The 19,485-nt window shown below is 69.8% G+C and overlaps 1 protein-coding gene across 1 annotated transcript; it reads left to right on the top strand.

Annotated features, from left to right (window-relative positions):
- Positions 1–327: 327 nt before the first annotated feature.
- KDM5C (lysine demethylase 5C) lies at positions 328–17,914 on the top strand. The gene is given in 30 exon segments (XM_043534312.1): positions 328–1,066; positions 3,358–3,435; positions 3,770–3,892; positions 4,287–4,457; positions 4,719–4,850; positions 5,750–5,873; positions 5,954–6,138; positions 6,713–6,871; positions 7,063–7,182; positions 7,541–7,699; positions 8,034–8,215; positions 9,981–10,143; positions 10,925–11,044; positions 11,167–11,361; positions 11,462–11,643; positions 12,325–12,449; positions 12,803–12,950; positions 13,098–13,194; positions 13,535–13,893; positions 14,164–14,302; positions 14,422–14,601; positions 14,833–14,973; positions 15,576–15,679; positions 15,681–16,092; positions 16,282–16,339; positions 16,601–16,663; positions 16,666–16,760; positions 16,762–16,800; positions 17,214–17,403; positions 17,599–17,914. Coding segments are annotated over 30 exon segments (4,866 nt in total). The 5' UTR covers positions 328–484; the 3' UTR covers positions 17,640–17,914.
- The last annotated feature ends 1,571 nt before the right edge of the window (positions 17,915–19,485 follow it).

The following is a 19,485-nucleotide window of genomic DNA, read 5'->3' as shown; positions in this document are numbered from 1 at the left end:
TCTCCCTCCCGCCGCCCCTGCCGCCTCGCCCGGGGCCCGACGCCCGGCCCGTCCCCTCAGCGTTGGGGGGTTCTCGGCCCCGCCCGACCCGCCGGGGCCGCTCCCGAGCCGCTCCGGCCGCACCTTGGGGGACCCCCCCCCGCGGCGGAGGGAGACGCCGTGTGGCGGCAGCGGCGGGCAGGCGCAACGAGCCCCAAGATGGCGGCGGCGGGCAGGCCGGGGGGAGCCGGCGGGGCCTGAGCCGGGGCAGGGGGGGCGGCAGGCACCGGGCCGAGGAACGGGGAGTAGGGGCGCAGGGGGGGCGGCGGAGGGATCGCGAGTGGGGGGCGGAGGGTGACGCGGCGGCGGCGGCGGAGGGATCCGCGCGGGGCCTAGGCCGGCCACAGGCCTCGGGCTCGAGTAGACGCGGGGGGGGCCGGGCCGGGCATGGCCCCCTGAGGGGCGGGGGGCAGCCACGGCGCGGCGGCGGCGGGGCGGGCAGGACATGGAGGATCGGGCCCCCCCCGCCCGGGGGGAGGAGCCGCCCCCACCCGCGGCGGCTGCGGATCGGGCCCCCCCGCCACAGGATCGGGGCCCCGGGCGGGCCCCCGTGGCGGAGGATCGGGCCCCATTGGCGGAGGATCGGGCCCTATTGGCGGAGGATCGGGCCCCCAGGGGGGATCGGGGCCCCCTGGTGGAGGAGCGGGGCCCCCGGCGGGCGTGGGAGAATCGGGCCCCCCCGGCGGAGGATCAGGGCCCCAGGGGCGATCGGGCCCCCCCGGCGGAGGAGCGGGGCCCCCGGCGGGGGTGGGGGGAGCGGGGCCCCCCTGCGGAGGAGCGGGGCCCCAAGGCGGAGCGGGGGCCCCGGGGGGGGCCGGGACCCCGGGCCGGGTGGGGGGAGGGGGCGGGCGAGTGGGGGGCCCCCTGGCCGGGGGCCGAGGCCGAGCCCCCCGAGGATTTCCTGCCGCCCCCCGAGTGCCCCGTCTTTGAGCCCAGCTGGGCCGAGTTCCGCGACCCCCTGGGCTACATCGCCAAGATCCGGCCCATCGCCGAGAAGAGCGGGATCTGCAAGATCCGGCCCCCCGCCGTGAGTAGGGGGGCCGGGGGTCAGCGCCCGCCATGGGGCGTGAGGGGGGTCAGCGCCCGCCGGGGGGCGTGAGGGGGGTCAGCGCCCGCCGGGGGGCGTGAGGGGGGATGGGGGGGTCAGCGCCCGCCGTGGGGCGTGAGGGGGGATGGGGGGGTCAGCGCCTGCCATGGGGCATGTGTGGGGAGATGGGGGGGTCAATGCCCACCACAGCAATGCCTGCCATGGGGCGTGTGGGGGCATATGAGGGGTCCAAGCTAGTTCCCGCTGGGCGGGCCGACAGGCTGCCGTGAGGGGCGTCGGGGGGCACCAGGGGGAAATGGGGGTAGTGCCGGGCATGGGGGGCATGTTGGCCACAGTGCCTGGTGTGGGGGGCAATGTCCCCCCATGGTGGGCAGTCGGGCACTGGTACCTCCCGTGCAGAGGGGTGGCCGGGGTGCCTGTGTCCCACTTGGCCTATGGGTCTCAGGCCTGGGGGCCATGGGGGGTAGGGGTGAAGGCTCTCCATGTGTAGGTGGCAGGGGTGCCATGTGGGGTGGCAGGGGGCCGCAGGGTCACGGCAGGGCCCACTGGAACAGAGGCTGCGGGGCACTGCGTGGGCACAGGGAGTGGGGGGCAGTGGGTGATGGTCCCCGCCAGCGGGGGGCGCTGAGGATCTGGCTGACGGGCCGGGCCAGCGCTGACTTGGCATCTGGTTGAAATGGGGTCATCTGGCTGGGCCTCCCCGCTCCTCAGGGGCCCCCGCTGGCCTCAAGACCCCCCTGATCTCCTGGGGCTCTGGGATCTGTGGGGTCTGATTCCCAAACCCTCCTGCCCCCCACTTCCTCCGCTGGTCCTGGCCCGCGAGGTCATCAGTTCAGTGCCTGGGGATCAGGAGGGTGCTGGGGGGGGGGGGGGAGAATCTCAGATCCCCCGCCCCCCCCATGCCCAATATCAGTGACACGTTCAATATGGCTGCCACGCTCCAGCCTTTGTCTGGTAAACAGAGTGTGGGGGCCTGACAGCTAGAGTGGTCCTGCCCACGGGAGATCTGGGGAGCAGCCCCCCAACATGGGACCCACAAGCCCCCTTCCTCAACCCCCATCTCCCCCCCATCGGTTCTTTTGTGGCTTCCTCTTCCATCCTCCCGGCTGGGCTATTGTGATGGTTCTGGCCTGGCCTCTTCTCCTCCCAGACGGCTGGACACGGCTGCAAGTGGGCTCGCTGGGTTGGGGGGAGGGGATCTGGGGCTTGGGGGGGGGCAGATCCAAAAGTGGGGGCTTCCCTGGGGAGGATCTTTGGGGCAGCTTGCTTGTCCCATCTCTCCCTGGCCCTGTCTCAGTTGGATCTGGTGGGTGCAGGGCATTGGAAGGATAGGTTTGAGTTTGGCCTGTGTCAGTTTCAGTGGCCTGCATTTGTTTCGCTGTCCTGCGTGGGTGTGCATCAGGCATCAGATCCAGGGGCTGGGGTCCCACCCCCTTTCAGAAATGGGGGTGAGGGGAGCGATTGCCTGGCTGGGCTAGTGAACGCTGTGCTGGGCTCCTGACGGCATTGGCTGTCGTCCCCTCCCCTGCCCCCCTAAAGACCCTTGATTTGGCCGTGGGAGTGGCAGGAGTGGCTCCCGCTGGTCACAGACCTAGGCAGCCTTGCTCTTAGATCTCGGGCGTCTGGAGAGAGACTTTAGTGTTATAAACTGGTATGTTTACCCCAGAGGTGGCTGCATCTCAGTGCCGGGCAAACTGTCCCTGTGCAGTGTTATGTGCGGCTGTTCCTCAGCCACCGCGCTGGGCAAGCCATCCCTGTGCAGTGTTATGTGCAGCTGTTCCCAGCTGCCCTATCTCTACCCTAGAGGGAACTGCATTCCCACGCTGGGTGAAATGCAGATATTTTGGGATACGGCTTTGTCTGGCCTTAGGAGTGCTAACCCTGGGGTTGGGGCAGGTGCCCCCTGGCACCAGATGGACTGGGGTGCGAGAGGTGTCCAGTCTGCTCTCAACCGTCCGCCCCCCTGAGCTCCCTTCCCTGCCCTGCTGGCGTGGAGGTGTGGGGTGGTCCTGGCAACGGACGATCTCCTGCCCTCCACTGGAGGGGATGGACCCTGCTCTGTGTGAGCCCCAATCCTCTCCTTGGGGGCACCCAGCCCAGCACCCCCAGGGCGATGAGCACACGAGGAGCTGGGCATGTCCCGTCAGAGGCGATACCCGGTTGGCAGAGGGCTGCCCCTGCGGACGGTGCTTGGGAAGAATCTTGGGGGGTCTCAAGGCAGCGTTGTCTGCTCCAGCACTAAGTCTCCTCCATTTCCCGTCTCTCCCCAGGACTGGCAGCCCCCCTTTGCTGTGGAAGTGGATAACTTCAGGTTCACCCCGCGCATCCAGAGGCTCAACGAATTGGAGGTGAGGTGGGAGGCAGTGCCCATGGTGGCTGCCAGGTGGCTGTTCCCCTGCTGCCCCGCCCCAGAGGTGGCTGCATCTCAGTGCTGGATAAACTATCCCAGTGTGGTGTTATGTGTGGCCGTCCCCTGCTGCCCCGCCCCAGAGGTGGCTGCATCTCCGCGCCAGGTGGTACTCTGACGCCTTAGCTCTTGGTCTGAAAGGTCCGCCGCGATGGCAGTGCTGTTTCCCGGCTCCCCGTCCTTGCTGGGGGGGGCAGGGCAGGGCTGGAGCGTGGCCGCGTGAGCTGGAGAGGCGACACCCAGGCGAACTGCTCTGCTCCCCTCCCCGCCCCCAGGCGCAGACGCGGGTGAAGCTGAACTACTTAGACCAGATTGCGAAGTTCTGGGAGATCCAGGGCTCCTCGCTCAAGATCCCCAACGTGGAGCGGCGCATCCTCGACCTCTACAGCCTGAGCAAGGTAGGGCGGGCGCTGGGGGGCTGGCAGCACTGGGGGGGGAGATGGCTGTGGGTCAGGGGAGGGGTGCTGGCAACGCCGGGGGAGGCACGGGTTGGGGGCCATGGGTGCCGGCAGCTGTGGGGGAGTGTCCATGGGCTGGGGGCGCTGGCCGCGCTGCGGGTCAGGGAGGGGTGCCGGCAGTGCTGAGGGAGGTGTGGGTTGGGGCCAGAGGTGCCAGCAGCCCCAGGGCTGGGGTCTGTATGTTGGCCTGGGGTGCTGCAGAGCTGGAGGTCAGAGGCCCGGTCGCAGTCAGGGGAGAGGGCCGGCAGCATTGGGGGGGAATCCATGGGTTGAGGGGGGCGGCAGCATTGGGGGGGGCGCTGAGGGCCGGCGGCTCAGGGCTTTCTCCCCACAGGTGGTGCTGGAGGAGGGGGGCTATGAGGCCATCTGCAGGGACCGGCGGTGGGCTCGTGTGGCCCAGCGCCTCGCCTACCCCTCTGGCAAGAACATCGGCTCCCTGCTGCGCTCGCACTACGAACGCATCATCTACCCCTACGAGATGTACCAGTCGGGGGCCAACCTGGTGGTAAGGGGGGCTGGGGCTGGCCTACTGGGCGGGGCGGGCAGGATAGTTGGGGTCTGGTGGTTAGAGCGGGGGCAGTGGCTGCGAGCCCGGACACCTGGGTTCTCCCAGGTCTGGGAGGGGATCTGTGCCAGGATCTGTGGTGCCAGGCCCCGGGGAAAGCGCCCCGGCCGTGCCAGTGCCTGGTCCCACCGTCCCCCCGGGTTTGGGCCCCACCCAGGGCTGGGGTCCGTTTGGGTGCTAACCCCCGTCTCTCCCCAGCAGTGTGACGCCCGCCCCTTCGACAGCGAGGAGAAGGACAAGGAGTACAAGCCCCACAGCATCCCCCTGCGCCAGTCCGTGCAGCCCTCCAAGTTCAACAGCTACGGGCGCCGGGCCAAGCGGCTGCAGCAGGAGGTGAGCGGCCCCCCGGCTGGCCCCCAGGCCCCTGCAGGCCTGGGACGGCCGACCAGCAAGTCTGCAGCAGGAGCCAGGACGCCTGGGTTCTCTGGCAGGGCTGTGGGATCCAATTGTTAGAGTGGGGCAGGGGGCTAGGACTCCTGGGTTCTCCTTTCCACCTTGCTGTGTGGTTGGACAGGGGCTCTCCTCTCCCTGTAGATCAGTTTGGTGCCTGTAAACTTGCAGGTGGTGTTATGCCCCACTCCTCTCCCAGAGGGGGGAGAGAACACGGGAGTCCTGGCTCCCAGGACCCCCACTCTAATCACTAGATGCCACTCCCCTCCTAAAGCCAGGGAGAGAACCCAGGCGTCCTGGCTCCCAGCTCGCCCCACCCTTTTCTAACCACTAGGTCCTCCTGAGAGAACCCAAGAGTCCTGGCTCCCTCCTCCACTTCTCTTTGTACCTGTTTGCCAGTAGCTGGGGGGAAACTTGAGGGGGACTTTGCCATCCTGCCTGCAAATCAGGAGCGACCCCTTGGTGCCACCCCCCACCCCCATTTTCTTGCCCTTTTGCAGGAGTCTGAGGCCAGCCCTGAACGTGCCAGCCCCTCGCCTCTGGTAGCTGAGCGAGCGCCCGCGGCCTGGGTACATTCCTGGCATCTGTCCGGACCCCCTGCCTCGCTCTCTCTGTCCCCCCGTTTCCTGGTCCCCAGGCTGGGCCCGAGTGGGACCGCACCTCCCAGTAGGCCCTGCTCCAGCCCAGTGCATTTTGGGATACCTCACGCCCCCCCCACCCTTTCCCCGGCTGTCCCTGTTTTCCTGCGCTTTCCCGGCCGGTTCCTGGGGGGGGGGGAGCAGGTTGGGAGTGGGGGGAGCTGGAGCCCCGCCCCTGCACTGACTCTGCCCCTTCCCCCGCAGCCGGAGCCCACGGAGGAGGACATCGAGAAGAACCCGGAGCTGAAGAAGCTGCAGATCTATGGGGCCGGCCCCAAGATGCTGGGCCTGGGGCTGGTGGCCAAGGACAAGACCCTGCGGAAGAAAGGTGAGGGGGGGGCCTTGCCTGGCTGTGAGTGCCGGGGGGGGGCGCGGCGGCCTGTGCTGACTCCTCTCCCTTCCCCCCAGACAAGGAGGGCCCCGAGTGCCCCCCCACGGTGGTAGTGAAGGAGGAACCCCCCGGGGTGGATTCCCGGCCGGAGCCGCCATCACCCCGACCTTTCCTGGAGGTGAAGGAGGAGCTGAGGCACAGCCCGGAGCCCTGCACCAAGATGACCATGCGCCTGCGTCGGAGCCACGGCAACACGCAGTTCGTAAGTGGGGGGCCAGGACCCCCGAGGTGATTGGGCCCCCCTTCCTGCCTGAGCCAGCCAGGCCCCTGGGCTGGGACCCCTAAGCTGGCTGGGACCCCCTGAACCGGCTGGGCCCCTGGATCGGGACCCCCTGAGGTGATCAGCCCCACCCTTCTCTCCTGAGCTGGCCTGGCCCCTGGATCGGGACCCCCGAGCCGGCTGTGCCCCCACCCTGAGCTGGCTGGTCCCCTGGGCTGGGACCCCTGAGGTGACCGGGCCCCTGTGAGCTGGCTGGGCTCCTGGATTAGGACCCTCAAACCGGCTGGAACTCTGGCCTGAGACCCCCAACTTGACTGGTCCACACCCCAACCTCCTGAGCAGGCTGGGGCCCCTGAGCTGACTGGGCCCCCAAACCCCTGAGCTGGCTGCATCTCTGCATCAGTGACCCTGAACTCGCGCCCCTGAACCAGCCCGTGCCTGCCCCGGGGCAGGTGGGAGCTGGTGCCCCCAAGGGCGCCAGGCTCAGTGTCCCGTTCCCCGCACCCCAGGGGCGCCAGGCCTCGCCACCTGACGCCGGCGCCCCCCTGCCCCACAGATCGACTCCTACGTGTGCCGGATCTGCGCCCGCGGGGACGAGGACGACAAGCTGCTGCTGTGCGACGGCTGTGACGACAACTACCACATCTTCTGCCTGCTGCCCCCCCTGCCCGAGATCCCCAAGGGCGTCTGGCGCTGCCCCAAATGCGTCATGGCGGTGAGCGGGGCGGGCCTGGCTGGGCCCCTGGGGCTGATTGGGAGGAGGGCGGGGAACCAGCCTGGCTGGGACTTGTGGGACGGGCTGGCTGGGGGGAACTGCCTGGCTTCCCCAGATGCAGGCCCCGTGAGTCTCCGTGGGGGTCCCCACCCCTCCCCGGCCCTGACATTCCTCCCCCGCCCCCCCGGCAGGAGTGCAAGCGCCCCCCAGAGGCGTTCGGCTTCGAGCAGGCCACACGGGAGTACACGCTGCAGAGCTTCGGGGAGATGGCCGACGCCTTCAAGGCCGACTACTTCAACATGCCTGTCCACGTGAGTGCCCCCGCGGGCCCCCGGACGCCAGGGTTCTCTGCCGGCTCTGGGAGGGGAGTGGGAGCTAGTGGTTAGAGCAGGAGGGGGTGTGGCTGGGAGCCAGGACTCCTGGGTTCTCTCTCCAGCTCTGAGAGGGCAGGGGGCTGGGAGACCGGACACCTGGGTTCTCTCCCCAGCTCTGGGAGGGGAGTGGGGTGCAGTGATTAGAACGTGGGGGTTGAGAGCCCAGACACCTGGGTTCTCTCCCTGGCTCTGGGAGGGGAGTGGGGCACAGTGGTCAGGGCGGCGGGCTGGGAGCCCAGACACCTGGGCTCCGGGGTGTGGCTCTGTGCCCATGCCCACCCTTGCCCCCTGGCAGATGGTGCCCACAGAGCTGGTGGAGAAGGAGTTCTGGCGCCTGGTGAACAGCATCGAGGAGGACGTGACGGTGGAGTACGGCGCCGACATCCACTCCAAGGAGTTCGGCAGCGGCTTCCCCATCAGCGACAGCAAGCGGAGGCTGTGCCCCGAGGAGGAGGTGGGGACCCCAGCTGGCCCCTTTGCCACCTTTCCTGCCCTCCGGAGCCCTCCAGTCCCTGCCCTGGGGCCAGATGGGGGCCAGCGCCCCATTCATTCACCCCCGCAGCCACCCGGCGCCCCCTAGCGGGAACAGGCCTCACGCCCCATTCCCAGACCTCCTGAACCATCCAGCACGCCCTAGAGGGGACAGGCCCCATTCCCCGAACCGTCCGGTGCTCCCTAGAGGGGATGGGCCCCGTGTCCCATTCCCCACCCCGCACAGCCAGTCCCTGCCCTGGAGCCAGCCGGGCCCCCTGGTGGCGGCTGGGAGCTGAGCCCCCCTCTCCTGGCAGGAGTACGCGGCCAGTGGCTGGAACCTGAACGTGATGCCGGTGCTGCAGCAGTCGGTGTTGTGCCACATCAACGCCGACATCTCGGGCATGAAGGTGCCCTGGCTCTACGTGGGCATGGTCTTCTCCGCCTTCTGCTGGCACATCGAGGACCACTGGAGCTACTCCATCAACTACCTCCACTGGTGGGGCCGAGCGGGGGGTGGAGAATGGGGGAGTGGAATTGGGGGTCACTTGGGCTGGTGGGGGAGGAAATGGGGGGACAGGTGCCTGGGGCGCCGGCCATGGGGTTAGTGGCTGCCCCTCTGACCCCGCGCTGTCCCCAGAGGTGAGCCCAAGATGTGGTATGGGATGAGGGGTTAGCGGCTGCCCCCTGGCCTCGCGCTGTCCCCAGGGGCAAGCCCAAGACGTGGTATGGGGTCGGGGGGATGTGGGGTTAGCGCTGTCCCCCTGACCCCGCGCTGTCCCCAGGGGCGAGCCCAAGACGTGGTATGGGGTCGGGGGGATGTGGGGTTAGCGCTGTCCCCCTGACCCCGCGCTGTCCCCAGGGGCGAGCCCAAGTCGTGGTACGGGGTCGGGGGGATGTGGGGTTAGTGGCTGCCCCCCTGACCCCGCGCTGTCCCCAGGGTCAAGCCCAAGACGTGGTATGGGGTCGGGGGGGATGTGGGGTTAGTGGCTGCCCCCCCTGACTCCGCGCTGTCCCCAGGGGTGAGCCAAGTCGTGGTACGGGGTCGGGGGGATGTGGGGTTAGTGGTTGCCCCTCTGACCCCGCGCTGTCCCCAGGGGCGAGCCCAAGTCGTGGTACGGGGTCGGGGGGATGTGGGGTTAGTGGCTGCCCCCCTGACCCCGCGCTGTCCCCAGGGGCAAGCCCAAGACGTGGTATGGGGTCGGGGGGGATGTGGGGTTAGTGGCTGCCCCCCCTGACTCCGCGCTGTCCCCAGGGGCGAGCCCAAGTCGTGGTACGGGGTCGGGGGGATGTGGGGTTAGTGGCTGCCCCCCTGACCCCGCGCTGTCCCCAGGGGCGAGCCCAAGTCGTGGTACGGGGTCGGGGGGATGTGGGGTTAGTGGCTGCCCCCCTGACCCCGCGCTGTCCCCAGGGGCGAGCCCAAGACGTGGTATGGGGTCGGGGGGATGTGGGGTTAGTGGTTGCCCCTCTGACCCCGCGCTGTCCCCAGGGGCGAGCCCAAGTCGTGGTACGGGGTCGGGGGGATGTGGGGTTAGTGGCTGCTCCCCTGACCCCGCGCTGTCCCCAGGGGCGAGCCAAGTCGTGGTACGGGGTCGGGGGGATGTGGGGTTAGTGGTTGCCCCTCTGACCCTGCGCTGTCCCCAGGGGCGAGCCCAAGTCGTGGTACGGGGTCGGGGGGATGTGGGGTTAGTGGCTGCTCCCCTGACCCCGCGCTGTCCCCAGGGGCGAGCCCAAGTCGTGGTACGGGGTCGGGGGGATGTGGGGTTAGTGGTTGCCCCTCTGACCCTGCGCTGTCCCCAGGGGCGAGCCAAGTCGTGGTACGGGGTCGGGGGGATGTGGGGTTAGTGGCTGCCCCCCTGACCCCGCGCTGTCCCCAGGGGCGAGCCCAAGTCGTGGTACGGGGTCGGGGGATGTGGGGTTAGTGGTTGCCCCTCTGACCCCGCGCTGTCCCCAGGGGCGAGCCCAAGTCGTGGTACGGGGTCGGGGGGATGTGGGGTTAGTGGCTGCCCCCCTGACCCCGCGCTGTCCCCAGGGGCGAGCCAAGTCGTGGTACGGGGTCGGGGGGATGTGGGGTTAGTGGCTGCCCCTCTAACCCCGCGCTGTCCCCAGGGGCAAGCCCAAGATTTGGTACAGGGTTGGGGGGATGTGGGGTTAGTGGCTGCCCCTCTGACCCCGCGCTGTCCCCAGGGGCGAGCCCAAGTCGTGGTACGGGGTCGGGGGATGTGGGGTTAGCGGCTGCCCCCCTGACCCCGCGCTGTCCCCAGGGGCGAGCCCAAGACGTGGTATGGGGTGCCCTCGTTCGCAGCCGAGCACCTGGAGGACGTGATGAAGAAGCTCACCCCGGAGCTGTTCGAGAGCCAGCCGGACCTGCTGCACCAGCTCGTCACCCTCATGAACCCCAACACCCTCATGGCCCACGGCGTGCCGGTGAGTGCCCTGTGCTCTCCTGGCCCCGCCCCCTCTGCCTCAGCCCCGCCCCCCGCACTGCACCCACTCCTCACCCTCAGGAACCCCAACAGCCTCATGGCCCATGGCGTGCCGGTGAGTGCCCTGTGCTCTCCTGGCCCCGCCCCCTCTGCCTCAGCCCCGCCCCCCGCACTGCACCCACTCCTCTCCCTCAGGAACCCCAACACCCTCATGGCCCACGGCGTGCCGGTGAGTGCCCTGTGCTCTCCTGGCCCCGCCCCCTCTGCCTCAGCCCCGCCCCCCGCACTGCACCCACTCCTCTCCCTCATGAACCCCAACAGCCTCATGGCCCACGGCGTGCCGGTGAGTGCCCTGTGCTCTCCTGGCCCCGCCCCCTCTGCCTCGGCCCCGCCCCCCGCACTGCACCCACTCCTCTCCCTCATGAACCCCAACAGCCTCATGGCCCATGGCGTGCCGGTGAATGCCCTGCCCCCGCAGCCCTGGCCCCCGCCCCACCCCTTGTGCCACCCCCTCGCTGCCCTGGCCACTCCCACTGCCTGCCTGCCCCTCGCCACCTCCTCCTTTCCCTGGCCACACCCCATCCACGCCCTCTGCTGCCCCGCCCACTGCCCCCTCCAGCACGCCCACTGCCCACCGGCCAGTGTTAACCCGGCCCTCACCAGGCCCCCCCTGCGTGTCTGCTTTGGCCACCCCCCAGCCACACCCCCTCAATGCTGCTCACCTCACCTTGGTCCCAGCCCCCCCCTTCCCACTCACCTGGTCGCTCCTTCCTGCCCCCCAGGTCGTCCGGACCAATCAGTGTGCGGGAGAGTTCGTCATCACTTTCCCCCGGGCCTATCACAGCGGCTTCAACCAGGGCTACAACTTCGCTGAAGCTGTGAACTTCTGCACTGCTGACTGGGTGAGTGCGCCCGGACGCCTGGGTCCTCTGCCCAGCTCTGGGGCGGGAGGGGCTGGGAGCCTGGACGCCTGGGTTCCAATGATGATGAGCCCGGACGCCTGGGTCCCTCCCTCCTTCCCCAGCTGCCGGCCGGGCGCCAGTGCATCGAGCATTACCGCCGCCTGCGCCGCTACTGCGTCTTCTCGCACGAGGAGCTGATCTGCAAGATGGCCGCCTGCCCCGAGAAGCTCGACCTCAACCTGGCGGCCGCCGTGCACAAGGAGATGTTCATCCTGGTGCAGGAGGAGCGCAAGCTGCGCAAGGCCCTGCTGGACAAGGTGGGGGCGGGGCTGGGGAGGTGGGGGACGTGGGGCTGGGGAGGGGTGGGACGTGGGGGCGGCGGGCACATGATCCGTGCTCACCCCTCTCCCCGCCCAGGGGGTGACGGAGGCGGAGCGCGAGGCCTTCGAGCTGCTCCCAGATGACGAGCGCCAGTGCGACAAGTGCAAGACGACGTGTTTCCTCTCGGCGCTGGCCTGCTACGACTGCCCCGCCCGCCTGGTCTGCCTCTACCACATCCACGACCTCTGCAAGTGCCCCAGTAGCCGCCAGTACCTCAGGTGGGCCGCGGGGGACCCAGGAGGCCGGGCTGCACGCCCCGGGCCCTCCTGCATCCGGCCACGGGGGACCCAGGAGGCCGGGATGCCCGCCCCGGGCCCTCCTACATCCGGCCACGGGGGACCCAGGAGGCCGGGCTGCCCGCCCCGGGCCCTCCTGCATCCGGCCACGGGGGACCCAGGAGGCCGGGCTGCCCGCCCCGGGCCCTCCTGCATCCGGCCACGGGGGACCCAGGAGGCCGGGATGCCCGCCCCGGGCCCTCCTGCATCCGGCCACGGGGGACCCAGGAGGCCGGGATGCCCGCCCCGGGCCCTCCTACATCCGGCCACGGGGGACCCAGGAGGCCGGGATGCCCGCCCCGGGCCCTCCTACATCCGGCCACGGGGAACCCAGGAGGCCGGGATGCCCGCCCCGGGCGCTCCTACATCCGGCCACGGGGGACCCAGGAGGCCGGGATGCCCGCCCCGGGCCCTCCTACATCCGGCCACGGGGAACCCAGGAAGCCGGGATGCCCGCCCCGGGCCCTCCTACATCCGGCCACGGGGAACCCAGGAAGCCAGGATCCCTTCCCCAAGCCCTACTCCGGCCGGCCACGGGACCTAGGAGTCCAGGATCACAGCCCCAGGCCCTCCCCCGGCCGGTACTCGGGGCTCCCCGCGGCCCAGCTGACCCTGTGCTCGCAGGTACCGCTACACGCTGGACGAGCTCCCGGCCATGCTGCACAAGCTGAAGGTTCGGGCCGAGTCCTTCGACACCTGGGCCAACAAGGTCCGAATCGCCCTGGAGGTGGAGGACGGGCGCAAGAGGAGTAAGCACCCGCCGGACGCTTGGGTTCCCTTGTGGGGGAGAGGGGGGTCTGAACCCACCCATGTTCCCCTTTCCCACCTCACCCCTCCTGAGTGCCGGCTTGCACCCCACTCAGACCGTTAGCCCCTGCTCCCCTCCCCAAGCTGGGGAGAGAACCCAGGAGTCCTGGCTCCCAGCCGCCCGCCCCCCCCCAACTCTAACCACTAGGCCCCACACACCTCCCAGCACCTGGAAGAGAACCCAGGAGTCCCGGCATCTAGCCCCCACTCCCCCCCCAGGCTGGGAGAGAACCCAGGAGTCCTGGCTCCCAGCCCCCCCCGGCGGGGAGGGAGCCTGAGCCGTGTGTCATTGCAGCGCTGGAGGAGCTGCGGGCGCTGGAGTCGGAGGCTCGCGAGCGCAAGTTCCCCGACAACGAGCTGCTGCATCGGCTGAAGAGCTGCCTGGCTGAGGCCGAGCGCTGCGTCTCCGACGCACTGGGGCTCATCAGCGGCCTGGAGACCGGGTGAGTGGGGGCTGGGCTGGATCGGGGAGCCGGACCTGTGCCCGCGCCCCTCCCGTGGGGGGCCAGCGGGCTTCCTGACCCCTCCCGTTCCCAGACCCCCTGGTGGCGGGCAGTTCCCCAGGCTAACCCGCCACGCCTCTCGCCCAGGGTGCCCGCCATGCCGCTGTCGCTGGAGGAGCTGCGCGCCTTCCTGGAGCGCATGAGCAGCGTGCCCTGCGTCATGCACCAGCTGGCCGACGTGCAGGTGAGCGGGCACGGGCCACGGGGGCAGGCCCGGCTCGGGGGCCGTACAGGGGAGCTGGGTTGGGGTTACCCAGAGCCAGGATTGAGTGAGTACCAGGGGGCTGCGTTTGGGGGGTACTCGGGACTGGCCCCGCCCTGACTCCCCACCCCCAGGCAGGCGGCGCTGGAGCGGGCAGGGGGGAAGATGGGACTGTGGGGGCTGCGTTGGGAGTACCCGGGACTGACCTTGCCTTGACTCCCCCCCCCGCCCTGACAGGTGGTGCGGGGAGGGGGTTCCCCAGGGGCAGGGCTTGGGGGGGTTCCCAGGTCTGGCCCCGCCCTGACTCCCCCTCCCCCCGCAGGCAGTGCTGGAGCGGGCGCTGGCGTTCCAGGAGGAGGCGCAGGAGGCCCTGCGGGGGCTGCCCGCCAGCGCAACCCAGCTGCAGGGGCTGGTGGCGCGGGGGGCGCGGCTGGGCGTGGCCGTGCCCGAGACGCGCCAGCTGGAGCGCCAGGTGCAGCAGGCGGCCTGGCTGGAGGAGGTGAAGCGGGCGCTGCGCTCGCCCCGTGAGCAGGTGCCCCTGGCCCTGGTGCGGGGCCTGGCCCAGGCCGGTGCCACCGTGGCCCCCAGCCCAGCCGTGGAGAAGGCCCGAGCCGAGCTCCAGGAGCTGCTGACCATCGCCCAGCGCTGGGAGGAGAAGGCCCACCTCTGCCTCGAGGCCAGGTGAGGGGCCCGGACGCCTGGGTTCTGGGGGCAGCAGGACCCCTGGGATCTCTTCACAGTTTTGGGGAGGGTAGCAGTTAGAGCCTGGGGGAGGTTGGGGGCCTGGACACCTGGGTTCTCTCCCCAACTCTGGGAGGGGAGAGGGCACTAGTGGTTAGAACATGGGGCAGGTTGGGAGTGCAGACGCCTGGGTTCCTTCCCCAGCTCTGGGAGGGGAGGGGGCCTGGAGATTGGAGCCGGGGGGCCTGAGCCGTCCCCTCCCCGCCCCAGGCAGAAGCACCCCCCGGCCACGCTGGAAGCCATCATCAAGGAGGCGGAGAACGTCCCCGTGCACCTGCCCAACATCCTGGCCCTGAAGGAAGCGCTGGCCAAAGCCCGGGCCTGGATCGCCGACGTGGAGGAGATCCAGGTGAGCGGGAGGGGGTTTCTGGGGGGGATTGTGGCGTGAGGCTGGGGGGTGGGGCTCTGGGGGAACTTGGGAGACCTGGGGCTGTGGGGGGAGGCGCTGACCTTTCCCCCCCGCCCTAGAACGGGGATCACTACCCCTGCCTGGACGACCTGGAGGGGCTGGTGGCCGTGGGCCGGGACCTGCCCGTGCGGCTGGAGGAGCTGCGCCAGCTGGAGGTGCAGGTGGGCGCGGCGCACTCCTGGCGCGAGAAGGCCTCCAAGACCTTCCTCAAGAAGAACTCGTGCTATACCCTGCTGGAGGTGTGTGGGGGGCGTCTATGGCTCCCATGGGACAGCCGGGGGAGAGGGGGGGGGTTGTGGATCCCTCAGGGTAGCGGGGGCCGTGGGGGAGAGGGTGGTGTTTGGGGCTGTGGGCCCCATGTGGTGGCTGTGGGGAGGATGGTAGGTCCCGAGGGAGCTGGGGGGGTCTGTGGGCCCCATGGGACCGGGGGGGGGCACGGAAGGCAGAGCCCAACCCCCTCTGCCCCCCAGGTGCTGTGCCCCTGTGCGGACGCTGGCGCGGCCAGCCCCAAGCGCACCAAGTGGCGGCGGGAGCCGGAGCTCGGCCTCTACAAGTCGGACACCGAGAGCCTGGGGCTGTCGGCTCAGGACCTGCGGGACCCTGGCTCCGTGGTGAGTGGGCAGCAGTGGGGCCCGGCCCCTCCGGGGGGCGGGGAGTGGGGCAGGGGGCCTGTCTCCTCTAGGGGCACCAGGAGAGACACTGGGGGGAGCGGGGGAGGTTGGGTGGCTGTAGGGGTGGGGGAAGAGGGGAAGGTTGGGGGCCTGGCTGGGGGGCAGAGAGAGAAAGGGGAGGCTGGGGTTGGCTGGGGGGGCTGGCAGCAGGCAGGGAAGGAAAGGGGGGAGGCTGGAGGTGGCGGAGCTTGCCGGCAGAGGGCAGGGAAGGAAAGGGGGGGAGGCTGGGGGGGGAGCGGCAGGGCTGGCCGGGGGCACAGAGGAGGCTGGGGTTGGCGGGGGGAGCGGCAGGCTGGGGTTGGCGGGGGGGGAGCTGGCAGCGGGCAGGGAGGGAAAGGGGGGGAGGCTGGGGGGGGGAGCGGCAGGCTGGGGCTGGCGGGGGGGGCAGAGGAGGCTGGGGTTGGCGGGGGGGAGCCGGCAGGGAAGGAAAGGGGGGGGAAGCTGGGGGCTGGCAGGGTGGGAAAGGGGAGGCTGGCAGCGGGCAGGCTGCCCCCCCCCCCCCCCCCCACACACACACTGAGCCCCCTCCGCCCCCCCGGCAGATTGTGGCGTTCAAGGAGGGCGAGCGGAAGGAGAAGGAGGGCATCCTGCGGCTGCGCCGCGCCAACGCGCTGAAGCCCGGCCCCCCCGCGCCCGGCCCCCCCCTCCTGCGTGTGCGGCCGGCCGCCCGGGCCCGGCATGCTGTGCTGCGAGCTCTGCCGCGACTGGTTCCACGCCCCCTGCGTGGCCTGGCCCCGCCTGGGCGCCCAGAAGCCCTCGCCCGCCTGGTGGGAGTGGGACGCCAAGTTCCTGTGCCCGCTGTGCCAGCGCTCCCGCCGCCCGCGCCTCGAGACCATCCTGGCCCTGCTGGTGGCCTTGCAGAAGCTGCCGGTGCGGCTGCCCGAGGGCGAGGCCCTGCAGTGCCTGACGGAGCGCGCCATCACCTGGCAGGACCGCGCCCGCCAGCTGCTGGCCTCGCCCGAGCTGGCCGGGCCCCTGGAGCGCCTGGCGGCCCTGCGCCAACGGCTGCACGGGGACGCCGGCGCCCTGCGGGAGACCAGCCGCAACGAGCAACCCAAGGTGAGGGGGGCTGGGCAGGGGGCGCTCGCCTCGGTCCGTTTGTGCCAGGCTCTGGGGGAGGTGGGTCTGCCTTTGCCCCACCCCAGCGAGGGAGCCCCTGGGACCAGGCCCCCTAGATTTGGGTCCCCCGAGGTGGGGTGGGGGGGGTGATGCCTGTCTCACCGCTCTGTCCCTTCTTGCCCCCCGCAGCTCTCCCTAGAGAACGGGGACGCCACGACGCCGGAGAAGATGGGACCCTTCACCTCTGGTAAACACGCCCCATATTTGCTCTGCAACCGGGGTCGGGGCAGAGGGAGGGGATTGGTCTGGGGTGCGGGGGGGGGTTGGAGCTGGCACCGAGGGCACGGTGTGTGGCATGGAGGGGGAGAGAGGGAGGGATTTAGTGGGGGGCAGCAGCTGGCACTGAAGGCGCGGTGTGGGACAGGGCAGAGGGAGGGAGGGGGCGCTGAGGGTGCAGTGGGGATTGCAGGCTGGCCCCATCCCCCCTCACTGCCCCGTCGCCCCCCAGACCTGGAGGCGCTGGGCGCGGCGCTGGCACGGCTGCAGGGCCCGGTGCTGGAGCTGCCCGAGGGCCGCGGCGGGCGCTGGAGGAGCTGCTCCTGGAGGGCGACCTGCTGGAGGTGACGCTGGACGAGGGGCAGAGCCTCTGGAGGCTGCTGCAGGCCGCCCGGGCGCCCCCCCGTTGACACCTTCCGCCACCTGCTGGAGGTGAGGGGCACCGGCAGAGCTGGGGGGCAGGGCTGGGCTGCCAGGGGGCTGTGGGTCGGGACTGAGGGACACCGGCAGGGCCAGGGAGGTTGTGGGTCAGGAGTGAGGGGCACTGGCAGGGTGGGGGGGCAGGGATGGGCTGGCAGGGGGGCTGTGGGTTGGCAGTGAGGGGCACGGCTGGGCTGGCAGGGGCCTGTGGGTCGGGAGTGAGGGGCACCGGCAGGGCCGGCAGGGGGCTGTGGGTTGGCAGTGAGGGGCACCGGCAGGGTCGGGGGAGGTTGTGGGTCAGGAATGAGGGGTACGGCTGGGCTGGCAGGGGGCTGTGGGTCGGGAGTGAGGGGCACCGGCAGGGCTGGGGGGAGCCCGGGGCTGCAGGGGGTCCACATCCGGCTGACGTTCCCTGTCGCCCCCAGCTGGAGCAGGCGGAGCGGCGCGGGGCCCGGGGCCGGGATGCCGAGCGGCGCCGGAAGCGCCGGGCTGAGCGGGGGGAGCTGCCCCCCCTACCGAAGGAGGAGTTAGAGCCAAAGAGGAGCCGGGAGAGCGAGCCCCCCGATGTGGCCCCCCCCCGGGGCCGGCACCGACCACAGCCAGAACGGTGTCGGGGTGAGATTTGGGCACTTGGGGGTGCGCCTGGGGGTGTGGGAGGGGGTTTTGGTTGCCATGGGGGCCTGTGGGGCTGGGAGGAGGGGGCTGGGGTCCCCACCTGACCCTCTGGGCTGGAATCCCCTGATCCTACGGGGGGGGGCTCCGTGAGGTCCCCCCACCCTCGCTAACCCCCCTCCCCTGTTGTCCCCACAGCAGTTGTGACGCCGGCCCCCTCCTCCGGACCGGACGGCTGACATGATGGCGCCCTGACTGGGGGGGGGCCGGGGGGCGGAGCTGACCCCCCCCCAGGACGCTCCCCGCCGGGGGACCCCGGGCCGGACTCTGCCCAGTGATGTAATTATTTTACGTTATCCTTCCTTTTGTATCATGGATACCTCGGCGCAGAGACGGGGAGTGGGGGGATCTCGCTGACACCCCCCGTGGGAGCCAGGGGGCGCCGCCCCCCAGAACTGTGCCCCTCCGGATTCACCATGGACGTCTCGGGGCACCCCCGAGATACCAGCACAGCCAGATCGGCCGGACCAGCGCCCCGCACTGGTTGGACTGACTCTGGGGGGGACAGATTTCCCCCCACACACACACACACACTGCAGCCCTGCCCCCCTCTCCCCCGGAGCTGCACAGCTGCCTCTCCAGCCCGGGATGGGTTTTTTATAGGAATTGGGGGAACCACTTTGGGGTTTTTCGGGGGGTGGTGAGGGGGGCAGCAGGGCTGGGGGGCGGAACCTGGTCTGTTTCCAGCCCGCCCCACAACACCCCTTAGGGGCCCAGCCCTGACACTAAACCTCTCTCTCTCTCTTTTTAGTGTTCCTATCACTGTCTATGGGGGGGTGGGGGGGGCGTTATTGTATTATGATTTTTTTATTATTATTAAACTTTGGAGGCTAATGGAGCTGTTTGGGGGCGTCCCGGGGGGCCCCCAGAGCTGGCTGCGTTTCGGCGCCTCATCCCTGTGCTGCGTTTTATGGGGCTGTTCCCCAGTGGCTCCACCCCAGAGCTGGTCAGCCGCCTCCCAATTCCGGGAATCTGTTTACTTGGCCCCCGTTTCCCCTGGGCTCAGCCATGCTCAGCGCCCCCCTCCACCACCCTGATCTGATGGGGGGGGGGGGCTGGGATTGGCCCCCAGAGCCCTGGCCTGTGGTGGGCACGGGGGAGAACAGGGCAGGGTTGAGCCTGGAGCTGCAGAGACAGAGGTGAAAGCTGGGACAACAGTAATTCGGGGGTGGGATGGGGGGCTCCTTGGCGCGTTGGCAACTGGGGGGCACTGGCTGAGCTATGGGGAGCGCCCAGGACTGGGGCTCCCACGGGTTCCCTCTCCATTCATGCATCGTCAAACTCGGCCCATCTCACGGGTCTTGGGGGAGCACCAGGGCGGGTGCCACTTCGCCCACCGACAGGGAGTTGGAGAGAGCCGGGTTCTTTCGTCCAGCCTGAGCTCGAGCCCCTCGACTCGGGCTCAGTGGGAAGATGCGTTTGCGTCCGTGAGCGAGACGTCCTGCAGCGGGACATGGTCGTCCTCGCGGGGGTGTCCAGCGCCAGCTCCACCTGCAGCCTGGTTCGTCGATGCTCTGTCTGCTACTTGAGCCCACCTGCGCCATCTGCATGATGCCAGCTCCCGTTCGCCCCCTCTTGGGCTCATAACTGAATTCTAAAACTTCGGGTGGAAAATCATGAGGCAAGGAATTCCACAGGTGAACTTCAAAACTTTTGCTTTCTTGTGGCTGTGACACATTCTCAGCTCAGAAGGGACTGGTGATCTAGTCCGCTCTCTTGCATCGTGCAGGCCCGAGACCTGCCCCAAAATAATCCCTAGAGCCGAGCTTTTAGAAATCCAGCCCCGCTGGAGTTTGAAATGGCCGGGGATGGCGAATCCGCCATACCCCTTGGTCGGTTGTTCCCCTGCTTAATTCCCCTCAGCGTGAAACCTTATTTCCAGGTTGAATTTGTCTCGTTTCAGCTGCCAGCTGTTGGCTCGAGTAAGTTATGAAATATTCGGTCCCCGCGTCGCCTCCTCTGCGCTCAGCTAGGGAGTGGGCGTCTCGCTCTCAAGCAGGTTTTCTAACCCGCGTGGCTCTTCTC

Source organism: Chelonia mydas, chromosome 23 (genome assembly GCF_015237465.2).
Source record: "Chelonia mydas isolate rCheMyd1 chromosome 23, rCheMyd1.pri.v2, whole genome shotgun sequence".
Classification (NCBI taxonomy): Eukaryota; Metazoa; Chordata; order Testudines; family Cheloniidae; genus Chelonia; species Chelonia mydas.
The sequence above is the reverse complement of the archived record's forward strand: the minus strand, read 5'-3'. Positions and strand labels throughout refer to the sequence as shown.